Below are 20,874 nucleotides of genomic sequence, written 5' to 3' on the forward strand. Positions count from 1 at the left end.
GCACACGCACTGACATGTACACACAAGCAAGAACACACATTCAATTATCACGGTTATTGCAAGCCACATTTACAATAACCTAAAAACAAGAAATCAGGAAACTTTTCTACAAAATATGAACCAGGACTGCTTACCAGGCAAGACACGAAATATGAACTTTTATTCTCACTGGCAGTGTTAGAGCTGCTATCACACGTTTTCTTCCCTTAACTTTTCAACATTTTGCACTCAATGGCACATAAACGATAACAGTAAATTTACAAGAGTCTCAGAAGTTTTTCCCTGTTATGTAATTAGGTACACACTGTAATACTTTACCGATTTCCCAGACTTTTTACCTGTACAAGTTTTTTGCTACGTGTGGTGTAACCCTGACAAAATGGTAACCAAATTCTCTCTGGAAACATATTTCATACTCTCCAATACATGAAAAGTGCTTGCAATCAAATGAAAAAACAACACCACAATGTTATTCATCTTCAACCACTTTTTTTGATTAATTACACATGGATTAATGAAATAGTAATTTCCTGATTAAATATGAAATCCAGTTAGTTCTCCAACAATGTTGGTACAAGATACACAAACAAAATACTGCCTATAAACTTTCCAACATTAACCATCATACACAAAACAATACATTTACAACAGTCCATCAACATTACATACATTACTGCATGTGGTTACTGGTATGCAAGACAGAATGGCCACACTTTACTGCAATTGACAACACACTGACAAGTGACTTTTTTTGCATGAAAATGCACAGAACAACTGTGGCAGCTCCGCTCCCACCAGAAAGTACTGTGTAAAGCAATTGCACATATTTTCAGTATGGTACACTCACTCCATTTTCAGAAGCTGTATTCAAGCGCACTAATTTAGCGTATTTATGAAAAATCTTTGGAAATCCAACTCTCACAAATTAGTTGGATACACTAAGATTTTAGCATGATCCCATTCTTTCAAATTCACCTAGTGCTCACATTATAATTCACAGTGTCACAAAGAGAACCACTTTTCCAGCATGACTGCAGAAAAAATGCATACGAACTATCAAATTTACATGCAAATTGCCTGTAAGATGCCCTAATGTACACGAGAAAACCTGGAAACATGAATGTCAGCACATTGGCATCAGTATCCTACTTTCAGAAATTACACCTGGATTCACTGCTCCACAGTCTAATGTTTCTTCCACGAGGCTATCACAAAAATGAAACGTTGGGGAGCGGGGAAAAAAAAAAAGCTCTGCCTGGGACATAACAAATGTTATTCATCATAAAAGGCAGCCATTTCCTTTGAGTGGTGATAGACACGAAAAATATCGAAGCACATGTTCCACGAGGCAAAAGAGCATGCATCGATCGCCATTAACAGGCAGCCATTTTAGATACAGTTACTAACAAGTCAGTAGTACACAAGGTTCATGCTTCCACATATGACTGTTATAGTGGTGCAGGCAGGTACACCCCCCCCCCCATCCCCCCCTCCCTCAAGCTGCTGAGGAGAGAAACAGTATTTACTTTTTCTTGAGTGTGAAGAAGCTACGCCGTTTGGGCTCATCCTTGCGGTCACCAGAAGCAGGCAGCGTCTGGGAGCGTGATGGGCCGGCAGATGCATCACGTTCACATTGCTGGGACAGGCGAGACACCCAAGTGTTCATCTCATCATCGTCACGTGCCTGGAAGAGGTATTCTGCTCCATTTGACAGCCTGTGTAGAAAAAGAGACAATGAGTAATATGTTGCAAAACAACAGTACAAATTTGTATTTATTTATTTTTAAAGAAGTTGAAGTGTGCATGCCGCCCCCCCCCCCCCCCCACACACACACACACACTCTTTCAACATACTGGGAATATGTTTAAAATTTTTTAAATGATACTAATGATAGAGAAATGCACCCCCATCTCCCTGCAGGTGAGCACGTGTGAAAATATTGGTTTTACTATCCTAAAATGCTGATATTAGCAATTTTCACATTACTTGGGATGTCCCACACAAATTTTTTAAGAATCTTTATGACTATACTTCCAATAGCTAAGGCTATGGTTTTGAACTACATAACAATTAACGTCCACTAGCATGTACTCTTCTACATAGTCAACCTTGTATCTGCAACCACTCTTCCCTGTTTTGTGCTTTCCTATTCATTTCTTGATAATGAAACATTATATTACTTCCAAGGGACAATCTATTATTTTCTTTTGCACCCCCCTTGCTTGCCTGACCAACAAATGTTCTTTCCATTATGAATGTTAAAGCTTATCGTGTCTAAATAAATGATAAAAAAGTTTTGTTTTTTGGACATCTTCATCACATTTCTGTTCTATCCAGCTGGTTCCCATTAACTTTATTCCAAGCAACATTTCCATCTAGTATAAGCACCATCTGTCAGTCACTGAAGAGAGAGAATACAACTTTCACAAACATACAGAAGCACCTTGACAAATTGTTTTTCTATTCAATACTAAACAACTCGTTCTCTAGTAGTTGTCTTCTTATACTTTGCTGCTGCAATTCTTTTTCTGGTTTCAATGCAATGTTTGTTCATGCAGTGTATTTAATGTTCCTAAACAACATTATCAACTTTTGCCATTTTATTTCTTTAAATTTTGATGTTAGCTTTTCCTCTAATCTTTGATTTGCTTACTATCACAAATTCATTTCATTCTGCCTTCTTTCTTTTCTTTTTTTCCTATTAATTTTAAGTTCAAAATATTTCTGTATTGTTGCAAATTTAGAACGTACACATCACCTGCAATTTTTTTGCAGTGAGAGAGAACTCACTTCATCTAAATTCCAGATGATTTTGTTTTTACAACTTTCATAGATTTTATAACAAAAATGTTACACAAATATGATGACAGTTGTCTTATCTATTTTCTAATTTAGGTTTTGTATTGCTCTCTATTAACACTATCCTTCCACTTCAGTTTTGTATGTGTTTTATCTTTCAAAACTGTGAACAATATATTTCAGGCAATGCAGTCAAATGTCTTTTCTAAATCAATAAAGAATACCTATGTTCAATAATCGATTCTCGACACCTCACAAGCAAGCTCTCAAGTACTACAATGGCTTCCCTTGTTCCCATTTTTGTCTAAAACCAAATTATTCTTCAAATTATATTCGATTTTCCATTTTACTCTGTTTGGTAATTATGGATGAGAGTATTTTTGCTGCATGTGAAATTAAGGTTTTATAATTGTAGGTGTCTGCTGTATCCCGCTTTTTTTTTTTATGAATGAGTAGTATCTTGTTTTCTACAAACCCATACAGAAGATACCAACAATCATAAGAGCATTTTATAATCAGGGAAAGTTCATATAAATGTGTAATAATTGGTTCTATGTCAGTAGGAAAAGTATAACTCATTCATGGCTTTTATCAGTTTAAACATAATTCCATGGTACAATAGCCTCGACAGAAAGGGGGGGGGGGGGGGGGAGGATAGCGTAGGGAGGATGGGTATGTAGATTTATATTTAGTAACCATTGTCTACTACAGAATATGAATAATAATAATAATAATAATAATAATAATGTTGCATCCCACAGTCAATTATTTACATACAGAAGGCACTGACAAGAAGAATTGCTACTCACTTCACCCTAAATATGTGCTTTCTTTTTGTGTAATCGGAGGCAACTTGGCAAGCACCTCCACGCAAATCAACTGGGCTTTCTCCCTTGAAGAAGGTGTCGGGTGATGTCTTGTACGTCTTCTGGTCCTTGTAGAACATTAGCAGGTTACCTCTGAGGACTGCATACACCTTGTCCCATGACCTACACACAAACAACAATATAAGCAAAATATCAGATTTAATAGTCAGTCATTTAACTCTTTCAGACCCTCTGGCTACAATTTTACTGAATGTTCAATCTTTTCATCATGCACAAGTGCTGCCAACTGTTGGGCATCACTATCAAAACATCATCAGGTCAATACAGCAGTGCACAACACTTGGTGACCACCAGAATACAGAGGTGTGGTTGGTTCACTATATTCCACCATATAATTAAACACTGTTATTGTTATTTTGCTTGCTACTTCTTGAATGAGCATATTACTATTTATTACAATAGAGAATATCCCATAATTGGTGACCACCAGAATACAGAGGTGTGGTTGGTTCACTATATTCCACCATATAATTAAACACTGTTATTGTTATTTTGCTTGCTACTTCTTGAATGAGCATATTACTATTTATTACAATAGAGAATATCCCATAATTAGTTATTTGAGTCTCTAAAATGTACAAAGTATGTACTGAAAATGGGCACATATTTTTGTATAAATCTTGCATCTAAAATTATTGAAAAATCACCAAAGAGCATTACCACATAAATAAATTTTTCCTTCCTATAAAAAAAATCTGTTCTGAAAGGGTTAAACTGAGAACAGAGAAAGTCTGGGGACAATAGAATGTGGGAAATTCTCTTTCATAAGCATTGGGAGAGAATGCACACAAAAGTACCAAAACAATCATTAATTTATCTGATATAATTTATTTATTTAACTTTTATCCATCCCAACCTTAACTTGCTTCCTGCATATGCACTTCAGGCACTTCTTAAGAGTATTTACAGAGTAACAACTTCAGTCACTTTTCATCAAGTGACATCTTACGAAGGACAAGACACACAAAACTGCATTTTCTTTTATCTCATAGAATAAGTTATCTGTTAAATTAATTGTGAATTGCGTTGCCTCCCACGTGATAGTCGCACTTCGGCCTTAGATACTGGAATTGATGGTCGTGTGCACGAGGTGAGCTTGCTCATGTGTATGAATGGTGTGTGTGTCTCTTTTACTGATGATGGTTGTAGCCGAAAGCTTTATGTAAGTGTCTTTTACTTGTGCCTGTCTGCAACAGAACTGTAGTTAAAAAATGCCACAAGAAATATTCACTGGAGAAAACTTTAAAATTATGAACGACAGGATGGCTGTCCACGACTTTATCCCCAGAAAGCAAAATTCCCAGTAGTGTGACACAACTATACATAGCTTTCGGAACCGTGAGCTCTTTCATCGAAGAGGAGGGTCAATTTGGAGAAGGCTGGAAAGAATGCACAAGCACTCTCATCCTCCAAACAGCTGCCTTCCTCTCAACAAGTGGTCCTTTCCAACCTTTCCTTTTTCCTCCCCATGTAAACAAATGTAAAAGTGAGACCTTCCTGGCTTTCGGAAAGAATAGTTACTTCCTTGTGGAGAAAGTAAGGATAGATTTGGGAAAGTCACTCAGACCCCACCTGTAGCGAGGAAAGGAGTACACAAAGATGACCGGGAACACATCACAGAGAGGTCACAATTGGTGCATTAATTCTCTTTCCATTGATTAGCAATCGACTTCGTTTGGCTATCTCCTCACTGCATTTGCTGTTCTTTCTTCCCCATTTACAAATAACTTTTCTTCTTTGGCTACTGGTTTTCTGTATTTAGCTATCTGCTCCCATTTCCCCGCAGCCTTATGTGCTTTTCAGCCATCTTTACTTTATAATTGACAACTATCTCTTTCGTTATTTTCTTAGCATTCTTACTACATCCCATATGTTCATGTATAGGCACTCTTCACCCTGCCCTAACATTTTCTCATTAAGTGCACCAGTCAAAGTACTCCCTCACTTTTTCAGGAATTTCATCACCATTCCGTAACCCTGAACCTCAATATCGTGTGCTTACTATTGTACGAGGGGACTTCAAAAAGTAAGTTTCATATTATTATGACAGGCCAACTGTGGGTAATTTTTACTGAGTACTGTACTATGCTTTAAAGTGATTCAGATACATGACAATACTTTTGAACACAGCCACGAAGTCCCCATAAACAACAGTCAGAACGTTCTGTCTCTCCTTCCGATTGTCGACGACAAATTGACTCCTCGATCGCACAGTCATTCGAAAAATGTCGCGTGAATGCCCTTATCATCGGAAAATCTGTAATGCCTGCAAAATCCGTTCCTCAATTGCCGAGGCATGTGCCAGTGGTCTATGTCGACAGCCTTTCTTACCGAACGGCACCCACCACATCTGTGCACCTCGGTCAAATTGTCGGTACCACCAGAATTTCACAATGAGTCTATGTGCAATTTAGACATATCACTCACAAGAACAATACTTTTCTGAGTACTTCAACTTTGGAATTCATTTCCAGTGGTCGCATCATTTCACCTTCCACACTGTGATGCACCTGTTATTTGGTACTGCAGCAGAGCTGCCTCTGCAGGAAACCCAGCACATTCCCTCACTTCCGACACTGTGCCATTCTTATTATGCAATGGTCTTAGCGTGGGGAAAGTATGTGCAACTTCATCTTGATGTGGCCTTGTACTACCTGTGACCTGCTCTTTCTGACACCTCCCTGTCCCTCTTTGCCTACCCTCATCCTGACCACAGGTGTGTACCTCCCATCCTTGTTGTGCGAGTAGAACTAAAACTAATAATGTTTTTGTTAACATTAGCATTAATCGTGCATACATGTCCTGCAAGCTGACTCATTCCACATCATTTCAATAAAAGAATCATTCAAATTTTTAATCTTTTTTGTCATTATAACTCAAATACTATAAGATGCACATGGAATTTACCACACACATCAATCACAACGCAACTCCCAGACTGCCTTCGACAATCGGGCTGCAGCAACTAAAATGTTACGACAGTCGACAACTGTGCAGTTCCGGGGATGACAGTAGTTAACTGTGAACTGTCATAGCAAGCTACTACTGCAAGCAGTTCCAGCAAACAGTGCTTTTTGTGTGTCAATGTCATTGATTCAGGCTGTAATGTCAGCACCAGCTGACCTACGAGCTGCTGTGGCTTCTCTTGGCATGCATACTGTTTGTACAGGTTTTTCTTCTTTTAAATGGGTATTTGCTGTACCTGGAATTTTGCCTCATAAAGGTAAGCAATGGTCAGTCATTCCACCTCATTCTAATTTAAATGTACCATTTAATTTATTATGTGCAGAGTAAACTGAAGATAATCCATTTTGCACCGAAATGCTCCAGAAATAATCAAACTGAGTGTCATGGGCCCTACCTGTTTGATGCTTTCTTTGTGGTATTTTCCCACTCGTGTTTCCTCACAAGGTTGCCCTCCATGTGATCCTCCTCTGCGCCTGGGCTGGGCCGCTCTGTAAAAGTGGTCCACACGAGGTACTTAAAGACACTGGACAACTGCTACAAAACTGACTGGATGCAAGCTTCCAAAAACACTGCTGCTGCAGCACCTCATGAAACTAGCACAGAGCAGAAAGCTAATAACATTCTACTCACATCATAGTACAGTTGTAATTAGTTATCACAAGATACAAACACAATAAATAAATCTGATTTCAATCTTCTTGCTTTGAGGACTGGCTGGTGCATACCATATCTGTAAAAAAGGACCAAACAAAGAGGCAGTGACGAAAATAAATCAGGACTACAATCAGTGTATTGAGTCTCCCTAACTAGGTGATAGAGCATCTTATTAACCTAATTCTTTGTGATTGAGTTCTCTAAGTCACTTATCATTGATCTTTGATACTTAAAGAGTAGAGTACAGATGTGGTGACTGGATGTTTTCATTTGTTAACTACTCTCTCCAAAGTAGCACTCAGATTGTCTTTTTTTTTTTAAAAAAAAAAGATAGTGATGGAAAAAAATACCTAAAACTTATTCAGGCATAACTAGACACAAGCCTACATCTATCTTCATGAGATTGTGCACACTTCCATACAGAAAAAAAGGTCCTTCTTTCTAAAATAATACATACTACAAAATGCCTCCTGCGGGGCATGTTGACTCGTGTCACAGGCAGAAAATCAAGTTGTTTTTATTATTCAGTAGCAGCACAAGCAATGATAAATCTAGTGGGACACCTACATATGCTTTGATTCTTTCATGAAGCAAGACCACAATATTTTCAACAAAACAAGGTAACATTCATTGCAAAGGGAAGAGATGCAGAAATTAACAAAGTACAAAAAGGATATAAAAGAGGAGAAAGAGCTCCATATTTAGACAAAGTAATGTTCTCAAACCTCTTTAACGAAGTTGAGAAATGTGCAACTCAGTAAGACAAACATAGGTACGAAAAATATGTGCTGCATACTGTTAAGATACCCATATAATTCACATGTAACAGGAAATTTGCAAGGATGTCATGCACATTGACAGTTTTACCCGACAATTCAGCAATGACAGCACTGATTGATTCTGCATTCATCTGAATGAAGGATTTGGAAAGAGGAAGTAGAAAACTGGCCATGGTTTCTGCAAAGGAATTGTCTTAGTATTTTTGCCCTCACAGAATTTCCTTGGTGCAGTTTAATCCCGAAACTATCAACTAAGTACTATGGTATTTACAGAGAACCTTTTTCATGTAGAAAAATGGAAGAGGAAGAAGAAGAAGAAGAAGAAGAAGAAGAAGGGGAGGGGAGGAACAGGGTGAAGGACATGGAATTGAAGAAACGAGGCAATCCCACAACTGCTTTCCACATCTACTTATTTGGGATACCTTGTGTGAAGGAAACATTCAACTTCATAACTACATACACTCAGTAGCCCATAAACAACAAACTGCTGCTCTCCTGCCAACTGTTATGAAATTTTCCTTCCTGTACGTAACATCAAAACTCTGCACAACATATCAAGTTCTACATTTTAATAATCATTGCACTTTGTGCTCTTCTTCACAAGTCAGTGCGATGCTGATTCCAGAACCATCTCGAAAATTTTATGTGAGTGATCACAGCAAATACCTGAAGAGTGAAAAAATTACAAGTAGCACACAAAGATACATCAAAAAGGAGGTACACACGAGCCTGGAAAGGGTGGAAGGGAGCAAAAGTAACAATTTTATTACCTTTTGTTCCACAGTGGAATAATTACTGCAGAAACTACACAAAATTCTGTCAGTTTTTGAGCAGCTCATACTTACGCAGCAGCCACATTCTCCGGATGAATGATCCTTGTAGTACAAATGCTAGTAACAACACAACATTATCAAGACACTCACATAAGCTACAATGATAAACAAAACAAAAAGCTGGTGTACAAATGGGTACAACAATTGTATCAAATTCTACACTACTAGAGCTATCGCCAAATTAGCAGACATTTTACTTAAGCAGAAAAAAGGGAGAAAAGAAAAAATAGGGTTCAGAATAAATGCAGAGACAAATCTTTTACCTACCATCCTTCTAATGGTGGCGTGGTATTAATGAAGAATATGGAATATTTTCAAAATTTTTATTATGTTGCTCCTGAGTGTAAATTAACAGTATCTTTATAGCTCTTATTCAGGGGATGGTGCACACCGATTCTCAGCACCAATGATTTATTTCACAGATTCTAGAAATAATATTTTAAAAACTATGGAATTATACAGTAAACCACAGAGTGCCGGTGATTTCAAGCAGTGTTTACTTCAACATTCGTCTTTAATGCACACGACTACTAAAGATCGGAGGGGGGGGGGGGGGGGGGGGCTCAATATTATTTAGAAGGAATCAAAAATATACACACGCTTCTGATGGCATCCTGTAGCCATTTTTCTATACAGGCTGTGATAGGCAAAAGATTGAGATGGGAGAAAATTGAACAGACTGGGGAGAAGTAGGGCACATGATGACAGGGGGAACAGTAATAAAAAGTAATGGGTGGGCGAGGCAGGAGGAAAGAGGAATAAATCAGTCAGCAACAACAGCATGCAAAGGGGGTGGGAAGAGTCTTTAACTGATTGAACAAATCACTGTTTTACTAATTTAAAACTAAATTAACTCTCTTTCGCTTATGAACACATTGTTTCACTGTATTCAGGGTGAGTCAGAAACGACTTTACAACTTTGGAATGATACAGTAATTTATTGAGATATCTTACAGCATCGGTAGATGTGTCATTTTGTATCAAACAAGCTCAAGTTTGATTCACGTAGTGAAGTACCCCATTCCGCCACGAGGAGCATCCAGCATAGTACAGCATTAAAATGGCTACCTCCACTGGTGTGGAGCGTGCTCACTGCGCATTTTGGTTTCGTGAAAAACTCTGGCAAATCAAAAGCAGGGCCATTTGCTACAAAATGACAACTGCTGATTCTGTAATTTATCTCAGTAAAATTCTATATCATTCCAAAGTTGTCAAGTCCTTTTCGAATCACCCTGTATAACATTCTCATTGAATAGACTTCTTTCACTATGTCACACAAACCTCAACAAGTGGGTGTTCATGTTGCTTACATAATAATTTCAACACTCACAAATAAGAGCTATAAAGTCCTCAGAATAGGTCACGAATGGGCTTCGAGTGACGAATCCCAGCCTCATCGAAGACAATTTGTGTACTTTACCACGGTGTCTCCTCATTTGGTATTCCCACCTCCACCAAAGACCTTACCAGCTGCAGCACGCTCCAATGTGCCCTCGTCGTCACTGTGTGCGCCAGACGTGCCAGCCTTCGGAGACCTGCGCCACGAGCGCAGGCTGCGGAAAGGTGACTTGGAACGCGAGCGGTCTTTCTTCCTGTCCAGGCTGGCCGTGGCACCCGGGCCGGCCGGCGTCACCGGCGGCGATGTGACGGCCACCGGCTCCTTTGTCGGACGGGGCCGAGGGGTAGCTGTGAGCGGGTCAGGGATCGGGTCAGGGACCACTTACAGGAGCACAAACATGAATGTGTCAGCCAATTGCACATCTGAACTGTCAGCAGAATCGGTTACAAGATTACGGTGGTGTCGAAGATGTGAGAGAGTTCTCGTGCAGTTTGCGAAGACGAAAGTGATCATAACTTTGTAGGACAATCTTCATACACAGGACACTCTTCCTTTCCTCTTTTCTTCAATGTCTATCTTAATTTAATACACATAAATATATTAAAGAAGAATGTTGAAAGTGCGTTGGGTACATGGGCAACCAATGAAGAAGTACTAAGTCAAATTTAGCAGAACAGACTAAGAAAGGACATGTTAATAAGTCACTTCCTGAGTCATAACGGAGTTGCCAGTTTTGTAAGGTGAGGGGTAGAAAGTGGGAAGGGAGGCCAAGACTCAACTGTACTAAGCAGTTTATGTTGGATTTAGGCTACAGTGCTTCAGCAGAGGTGAAATGATTGCACTGATCAGTCAAATCAACCTTTGAACAGAGGACCAAAAGGACAACAACTTAAAACACTCTCAAGCACGAAACAAACTCACTACAAGAATAATTGCCATTGACATTGAAATGCAATAACTTGTTTATTATGTGCTGTGGTATCATATTTTGACAAAATTCTGGCTGTTCACAAAGAACATTCTTCTGTCATAGGAAAGTAATTTTAACAATCTGCAATGTCTGTTTTTGCAATTCTCTGGGAGTTCTAATTCTTCTGTCCTTGCACATTTACTATCTCATCAGATTTGCTATAAGTAGTGTGGACTCATTCAACAGGAACTACATCATTCACTCAACGAACACTTGATAGAAAAAAAAATTTTCATTTGGATAAAACTCTCTCGACAATTACAAAGAAAAGTGTGTTGCATTCTGTAAACTATTTTCAAGTGGTTTACAGAGAAACTGAATGAATAGGAATCATCAGAAGTCCAGGTTTTCAATCGTAGCTAACAGGAATTATGTGAAATACATTTGTATTGACCTGCTGCACAACCAAATAGGTATTACTCAGGTGGCCACACGGCACCCGACAAAACAAATTAAGAATAAAGAAATAATCGTCTTTCTAATGCAGCTACTGTTAAGCAATGAAAAGCTTCTGTTAATGTCGAATACAATTTCCCTTTTATTATATGTGATAAGGTACTGAGGGAAAAGAAAGTTCTCTATGTCCCGATTCATTATTTACGTAAAATGTTGCACACAGCTAAAAATCAGATGCCTGAAAGGCAACCACAAGGGATGTTCACACAGGACCACTGTTACTGTTTCTGACTCCCTGGTACACAATTTCTGTATGAAAACACACAACAGACATACACAACAGAATGAAGGTTCTAGCTGATGCGACTTCCTAATGTACATCACTCACTGCCCACGCCCATTGCTAACTGAGCAATCCTCCATCCTTCATGTTCTCACATAAGGCATTGGCATTCAGTTGGCAAATACGACTTATTTTCAGAAACCTTTATCAGTTATCAAAAGCAACATTCACGTGATACTCGTTACGTCCTTTTCTTGCACAATATACTGTGAACTGTGGGTGAAGGGCAACACACGTTCCAAACTCCTAGATTTCCTGAAAGTGATTGTTACAATGACATTCTGAAGACTGTTAACAAAGGTCCAAGAATACGGACTAGACTCTCAGATTAGCAAGTGCTTTGAAGGCTTCTTAAGTAATAGAACTCTGTACACTGTTCTTGGTGGCAAGTTTCATCAGAACAAATATATCACCAGGAATGTCACAGTAAAATTTAATAAGACTGCTCCTTTTCTCTATAGATACGAATGATCTGTCAGACAGAGCAACACTTTGTGAATGTTTGCTGGACACACTACAGTATCAGGGAAAGTGTCACAGCTAATGTGATGGCAGGAGGATACAGAATGAACTGGACAGATATTCTATTTGGTGTGATGAATGACAACTTACTCCAAATGTGACAAAATGTAAGGTACTACATATGAATAGGAATACAGTATTAGCGGTGTGCAAATTGACACCATCACATAGACTAAATATCTAGGTATAATGTTGCAAAGCGACACGAAATTTGATCAGCACGTACGGTCAGCTGCAGGAAAAGCTAACGGTCAACTTTGGGTTATTGGGACATTTCTAGGATAGTGTGTAGTTCATTTATAAAGAATGATCACATATACAACACAATGGAATACAAGTACAACTCATTCTGGAGTACTGCACAAGTGTTTGGAATGCCCACCAGGTCAGATTAAAAGAATATATTGAAGCAATTTAAATGCCTGCTGCTATATTTGTTATCAATAGGTTTGATCAATGTGTGTTATGGAAATTCTCTGTGAACTCAAATGGGAGCTCCTCGAGGGAGGAAGACATTCTTCCCACAAAACACTACTGAGAAAGTTTAGAGAATCATCATTTGAGACAGGCTGCAGAACAATTCTACTGCCATCAACATACGCTCCTCATACGAAAAAAACCGCACACACACACACACACACACACACACACACACACACACGCACTCAGTGACATGAACAAATTATATGAATGGGAAGGAAATCTATAGATATGATATGCAGGTACAAACAATGACTATAATTTTAAAACAAATTGGATGATTTATTCAAGAGAAAGAGCTTTACAGATTGAGCAAGTCAATACTGCATTCTGCATTGGTCCACCTCTGGCCCTTATGCCATCAGCTATCCACATTGGCATTGATTTGATAGTTCTTGTAAGTCCTCCTGACAGGTATCGTACAAAATTGTCCAATTGGCACGTTAGATGCTCAAAATCCCTAGCTGGTTGGGGGGGGAGGGGGGGGGGAGCTCTGTCCATAATTCTCAGAACATTCTGAATTTGGGAGAGATCCAGAGAACTTGCTAGCCAATGTACAGTTTGGCAAGCACAAAGACGAGCAGCAGAAACCCTCACCACCTGTGGGTGGGCACTATCTTGCCGAAATGGAATGCCCACGATCACTTACCGTGAAAGGCAACAAAACAGAGTAGAATTTTGTCGACATACTACTGCAGATGACAACCGAAGGGGTCCTGCTATGAAATGAAACGGCATCCCCTGCCACACTCCCGGCTGTCGGGCTGTACAGCAGGGGACAGTCAGGTTAATATCCCACCACTCTCTCAGGTGTTTCCAGACAGGTCTCTGCCCATCATCGAGGCTCACTTCAAAAAGCGAAAGTCACCGCCGGAGACAGTCACACTGCAGTAAAACGGGATTTCACTGCCGAAGGCGTATCTGGAGATGCCCCAGACAGCGGTGCGTTACTAACCCTACTGTCACCGACCGTACGGTCCAACAGCTGTGGGCAACAGTCTAGGGTGGCATTTCTTTTTCGTACCAGAATGCCTTTAGTTTCGATCAGTGGCACCCTTACGGCACGATACTTCGACGACGTTCTACAACCCATTTTGTTGCCCGTTACAGAAAGCCATCCCAGGCTCACATTTCGGCAAAATAATGCCTGTCTGCACACAAAGAGTGTTTCTGCTGCTCGTATTTGTGCCTGCCAAACACTACCTCACCCAACAAGGTCGTCCGATAACTCCCAAACTGAGAATGTTCTGAGCATTAGAGACAGGTCCCTCCCACCAGCTCGGGATTTTGACGATCTAATTTGCCCGTCGGGCAGAAATTGGCACCGTATCCCTCAAGAGGATATCTGACAACTAAATCAGTGCCAAGATGAATAGCTGCTTCCATTAGGACCACAGTGTACCAAATAGGTATTGATTTTTCTCGCGTAAGTCATCCAATTTTTCAGAAATTTTAACCATTTGTCTGTCTGTTCGTGCTTGTGGTCAACAAGGCCTTTGTTGGAGGGGGGAGAGGACACACACACACACACACACACACACACACACACACACACACACACGTGGGAACATACAACATTCAAGGACGAGATGGGGAGAGGGTAGGTCAGCTAGGCAGTCAGGAGGTTAGACTGGGGAGCAGGCGAGAGAGAGAGAGAGAGAGAGAGAGAGAGAGAGAGAGAGAGAGAGAGAGAGAGAGAAGGGGGGATTGTTGGGGAGGGGGGGATTGTGGAGGGGGGGTGGAAAACAAGAGAAGTAAAAAAAGACTGCTTGTATAGTAGTGGAATAGATGGCTGTGTAGTGCTGGAATGGGAAGGGGCTACACGGGTAACGACAATGACTAAGAGGTAAAAGCCAGTAGTGTTGTGGCAACGTAGGATATATTGCAGGGGAGTTCCCACCCGTGCAAGTCAGAAAAGCTGATGTTGGTGGGAAGGATCCAGATGGCACAGGCTGTGAAGAAGTCATCAAAATAAAGAATGTTGTGTTGGGCACAGCAACTGGTGGTCCAGCTGTCCCTCGGCCACAGTTTGTCGGTACCCGTTCGTGCAGACAGACAGCTTTTTGGCTGTCGTGCCCACATAGAATGTGGCACAGTAGTTGCAGTTTAGCTTGTAGATCGCGTGACTGGTTTCACAGGTAGCCTTGCCTTTGGTGCACTGGTGGGAGGATGTATGGGACAGGTCTTGCATATAGGTATATTACAGGGATATGCGTTCGTCACTACAAGTGCAATGGCCGTGGGTGGATAAGGTGTACGGAAGGGATCTCTCGGTATGGAATGGGTGTCAGATGTCGAAGTGAAGGTATTGCTGGTGATTGGTAGGTTTGATATGGATGGAGATACTGATGTAGCTATTTTTCAGGTGGAGGTCAACATTGAGGAAGATGGCTTGTTGGGTTGAGTAGGACAAGGTGAAGCAAATGGGGGAGAATGTCTTGAGGAATGTGGATAGGGTTTCCTCACCCTCAATACAGATCACGAAGAGGTCATAAGTGAATCTGAACTAGGTGAGAGGTTTGGGATTTTGGATGTTTGGGGAGGATTTCTCTAGACTGACCACGAAGAGCTTGGCATAGAGGGAAACCAAGCAGATGCCCATATCCATATCCTGGGTTGGTTTGTAGATAATGCCTTCAAAGGAGAAGTAATTGTGAGAAGATATATTTGGTCAAGGCGACTAGGAAGAAAGTTATAGATTAGAATCCGTTGGGTGCCGAGAAAGGTGATGGTCGATAGCGGTAAGGCCCTGGACATTAGAGATGTTAGTTTAAAGGGAGGTCATATCAATAGTGACAAGCGGGACACCATGCGGTAAAGGAATGGGAACTGTGGAGAGACTGGAGTAAATGGCTGGTATCTTCTACATAGAAGGGTAGGCTGTGTGTAACAGGTTGAACGTATTGGTCTATGAAAGTGGAGATTCTCTCAGTGGGGGTACAGTAACCAGCCACACTGGGGCGTCCTGAATGGTTGGATTTATGGGCTTCGGGAAGCATGTAGAAGATAGAGATGCAGGGAACAGTAGAGATGAGGAGAGGTGTGGACTCTAGGGAGAGGTTCTTGGATGGGCCCCAGGATCTGAGGAGAGACTGGAGATCCTGCTGAATCTGGAATGGGTTAGCTGTGGCAGGGTTTGCAGGTGGATGACTCTGACATCTGGCAGTCTTCCTGCCTGGTAATCCTTGTGGTTCAAAACAACAGTGGTGGAGTGTTTGTCAGAAGGTAAGATTACAGGGTGAGATCAGTTTTTAGGTGGTGGATTACGGTTCTTTCTGCATATGTAAGGTTAGTTTGCATGTTGAGAGATTTGGGGACTGATAGTGAGGCAAGGTTCAAGGTTAAGACATTCTGGAAAGTTAACAGGGGTGATTTGGGGGCAGTGAAGGTGGATCACTGTTGGGCAGAGGAGCGAACTGAGTCAGGCTAGGTACAATCATCAACACCTCCACTTTGACAGCTGGCACCCCTTCCATACCAAGAAATCCATTCAATACAGCATAGCCACCCATGGCTGTTGCATCTGTAGTGACAAGCGGTCCCTCTAGAAATATACTGAGGGTCTTACTGAGCTCTTCACAGATCATAATTACCGTCCCAATCTTGTACAAAAATAGATCACCCGTGCCTTATCTCTCCAGTCACGCACCACCTCCCAAAGTTCCACCCAATTGAATAACATTCTCCGCTAGGGTTTCAACTACCTCTCGCCGTACCCTGAAATGAGGAATGTACTACCCACTATCTTTCCCACCCCTCCCACAATGGTATTCAATTGTCCACATTACCTACACAATATTATCATCCATGAATGCACAATCCCTGCTCCCAACCCCTCGCCTCGTAGCTTATATCCCTGTAATAGACATAGATGCAACGTCTGTCCCATATATAGTCCCACATCCACCTACTCCAGTGTAGTCACAAGCATCGCCTACCCCATCAAAGGCAGGACTACCTGTGAAACGAGTCATGTGATCTACAAGTTAAGCTGCAACTACTGTGCTGCATTTTATGTGGGCATGAAAACCAAAAAGCTGTCTGCACGAATGACTACCAACAAACCGTGGCCAAGAAACCACTGGACCACCCTGTTACTGAGCACACCACTCAATACAACGTTCTTCATTTCAACGACTGCTTCACAGCCTGTACCATCTGGGTCCTTCCTACCAACACCAGCTTTTCCGAACTGTGCAGATAGGAATTCTCCCTGCAGTATATCCTATGTTCCCTTAACCCTCCTGGCCTCAGCAGCAAGATGGTCACCTGAGTGTACGTGCACGCACGTGTTCGTGTTGTCTATTTCCAACGAAGGCCTTGTTGGCCGAAAGCTCACTTCTTGACGTCCTTCCGTTGTGCCATTCTGCGACTCAGCATCTCTGCTACATGGTGAGTGGCAACTATCCGTTTCATAATACTGTTACATTCCATCCTGGATTTTCCATTGCTGATCATATAGTCCATATCCATGGCCCTCATGACCACTACTTAGTGGATTCCAATCACATCAACATTATTCCAAGTACTTCAGAATTAGAAATAGTTATAGTTATAATTTAGGGAGATTTTTGTGCAAGTTAATGTTATGTGCCTGGCAACTTCTAGCAAGTGTAACAGCACAGTGAGGGCGCACATCAGAGATACATATTGAAGAACAGAGGAAAACAAGTTTTTGCCTGAGTATTAAAAAGGACACAGTTTGAAGTTTTCTTCCTTTTATTATTAAACTAACTGCAGAAATTTGTGAAACTGGTAAATGGTGATTCCATCTTACTGGAAGTAACTATATGGCAACTACAAGTGAACATAATAAATTACACTAATACTAAGTCGTTATTAACTGCAGCACACAACTTCATCACTCTCCTGACAGAGATGTGTAAATTGGCCAAGACACTTAGAATAAAAATGCAGACACTCACACACATGCACGAAACCCTTTCCTGATTGCATTGGAACAGTGCCAGAACTCATCACTTCCCAACTAGATAAAAACCAAGAATGGTTGGGTTGTCAACTGCCATTTACGTGCAAAATCATGTTATATGCCAGCAGCTGAACAACTTCCATTACTGAACTGGCACTGATCTCAGCATAATCAATGAAGAGGGAACACTACAAAAATTTAGCAGTTGCAGACGAAATACAAGAAAAGACAGCCATCCAAAAGCAAGCGAAAGCATAAAATAGGAGTTCATTCCTACAATGCACATGCAACAATTGTTGGGAACATTTACAGCATTAGCCTGATATCACTATACTGGTGAAAGCATTACATACAGGAATTATTCTGCAAATGTTCCCAAGATATGATTGCTACTTACCTGTAAAGATGGCGTCTTCCTCCAATTGAAAGATGCATGCCTTTCAAAATTAGAATTCCATGCTATTCACAATGCAATGTGGCATTCTCTCTAAGGCTACTTGTTCCTTATAAACAAGAGCATCAAAAATACAGAATTTTCAGAAAATGGGCAAGTGTAACATAGTTGTCACAATGAATGACAACTAATAATGTGTTAAGACCACTATCCACGCAAGCAATATTTTACCATCTTTAGGCTTGGAAATCAAAAGCTAACATTAATATTAACAAGAATTTAAATGATTACCCGTCAATACATGCTTGTCATTGAGTGTGACACTTTTGAAGTAGTGATTCAGCTTTTTAATGTGATCTATAAGAAGGACTGCTACTACTGTAGATATTGTCTTATTTGTTTTACCGGCCTCTCTTCTGCAAACACAGTTTTATAAATAATATGGGAGTCAGTATTTTATGACTGAAATAAAGGACTATGTGGGCTTTTATTTGAAACTGTTTCAATGCTCACTGAAATAATTATTATTATGCTTACAAATGATTTTTTTGGGATCATAGACAGTTCTCATGTTTAAAACTACTTTCATTGCCCAATTCCCCCCCACCCCCAACCCTTTCTTCTATATTATTTCTATGCATCCTCGGCGCCCCTCAACCAACACACAGGTTTACTGTAAAAGCTAAATTGTGAATAATGAAAGTAATTTTAAACAGGGGACCTGTTTATGATCTCGCTAAGCCCATTTGTAGGCAAACCACAATTGTTACAACGACCACTGAAAATACTTAAAATAAAAGATGCCTATTCCCAAGAAGACTATTACATGAAAAAATGATGGAATAGCTCCTATAGTGCTTGTTCCTGATGTGTTCAGCTGCACAACTTTCCCACCCACCACTTTTTTTGTACAGGTGTCACATAGTTACCTTTCAACTGTGTATAAACTTCAGACTGAGTACAGAATAGACTGATCAAATAAAACGCAATTTATAGTACCACCCAACTGTCCACAAGGATGCACGGCCACTGGCAAACTGTGGCCGAGAGCAGAGTCGACTACCCTCTGGCACACCACGCAGCTGAACATAATGTGCTCTATTTCAATGGCTGCTTCACTAACCGATCCATTTGGATCCTCCCCTCCATTGCCAGCTTTTTTGAACTGCACAGATGGGAGTTATCTTTACAATACATTCTCCACTCCCAAAATTATCCCGGCCTCAAACTGCGGTAACATACTGTCCCCTCACTGTCCACATAACAGTCTCCACCCTCTCTGCACTATCACCCCCTTCCTATTATCATCTCCCACCTTCCATTTGCCACTCTCTGCCAACTCAACCACCCACATTTCCCCAGTCTTCTCCTTTCTCACTCCGTTGTCACGACCTCCCTGCTCCACAGCCTCCTAACACTACACCTGTTGGCAGTCTAGTCCCTGCACGTTCTGCCAGACAACAGTGCTCTTCTCTCCCCTCAGTCTTACACTGCTATCCCTTTTCCTTCCCCGTCTTCTCCCTTCCATTCCATGTGACAGCTGCACTCTGGTCAACACTGCCAGAGATGATGATACAAGGGGTGTTTGAAAAGTCCGTGCAAAAATAAGAACTACTTACATGTTTGGGGTAAACCTTTTTTATTTTTCGACAGTCTCCTTTTAGACTTACACACTTTGTCCAACGCTGTTCTAATTTGTTGATCCCTTCTGAATAATAGGAATTGTCCAAGTCTGTAAAATAGCTATTAGTTGCTGCAATTACCTCCTCGTTTGAATAAAATCTTTGTCCCGCCAGCCACTTCTTCAACTTGGGGAACAAATAGTAGTCTGAGGGAACCAAGTCTGGAGAATAGGGGACACGTGAAATGAGTTGGAATACTATTTACATTAATTTTGCGACCACAACTGCTGAGGAGTGTGCTGGTGCAATGTCATGATAGAAAAGGACTTTTTTGCAGTCCAATTGCCAGCAGTTTTCTTCCAGCTCGGTTTTCAAAAGGTCCAATAACAGTGAATAATATGCACCTGTAATAGTTTTACCCTTTTCCAGATAGTCAATGAGGATTATCCCTTTCGAATCCCAAACGACAATCGGCATAACCTTTCCTGCCGAAGGAATGGTTTTCGCCTTTTTGGTGCAGATTCTCCCTTGGTAAACCATTGTTTAGATTGTTGTTTGGTCTCAGGACTATAGTAATGTATCCATGTTTCATCCACAGTGACAAAACGGATTCTTCCTGAACAGCTGCAAACCATCCTTGCAACATTTCACACGATTCCATTTTTGGTCAAGCAGAGCAATCGCGGAACCCATCTTGTGGATAGCTTTCTCATGTCCAAATGTTTATGCAAAATATTATGTACCTGTTCATTCGAGGTACTCACAGCACTAGCACTCTCACACACCTTAACTCTTCTGTCATCCACCACCATATCATGGATTTTATCAATGATTTCTGGAGTCGTAACCTCCACAGTGTGTCCAGAACATTCAGCATCACTTGTGCCCATATGGCCACTCCGAAAACTTTGAAACCACTTATAAACTGATCTAATCGAAGGTGCAGAGTCACCATTAT

The 20,874-nt window shown here is 40.8% G+C and overlaps 1 protein-coding gene across 6 annotated transcripts in view; it reads right to left on the minus strand.

Annotated features, from left to right (window-relative positions):
- LOC126210075 (spectrin beta chain) overlaps positions 1-20,874 on the minus strand; it is a 483,285-nt gene that overhangs the window by 10,615 nt on the left and 451,796 nt on the right. For 3 of the 6 annotated variants that reach the window (XM_049939197.1, XM_049939198.1, XM_049939202.1), the window contains 4 exons: positions 10,388-10,606; positions 7,049-7,142; positions 3,610-3,789; positions 1,527-1,715 (listed from right to left, as the gene is read on the minus strand). In XM_049939197.1, coding sequence (XP_049795154.1) covers positions 1,527-1,715; positions 3,610-3,789; positions 7,049-7,142; positions 10,388-10,606 — 682 coding nt within the window. The remainder of the gene's footprint in view (positions 1-1,526; positions 1,716-3,609; positions 3,790-7,048; positions 7,143-10,387; positions 10,607-20,874) is intronic. The other 3 variants (XM_049939199.1, XM_049939200.1, XM_049939201.1) reach the window with 1 other exon arrangement.

This window comes from Schistocerca nitens, chromosome 10, assembly GCF_023898315.1.
Source record: "Schistocerca nitens isolate TAMUIC-IGC-003100 chromosome 10, iqSchNite1.1, whole genome shotgun sequence".
NCBI lineage: Eukaryota > Metazoa > Arthropoda > Insecta > Orthoptera > Acrididae > Schistocerca > Schistocerca nitens.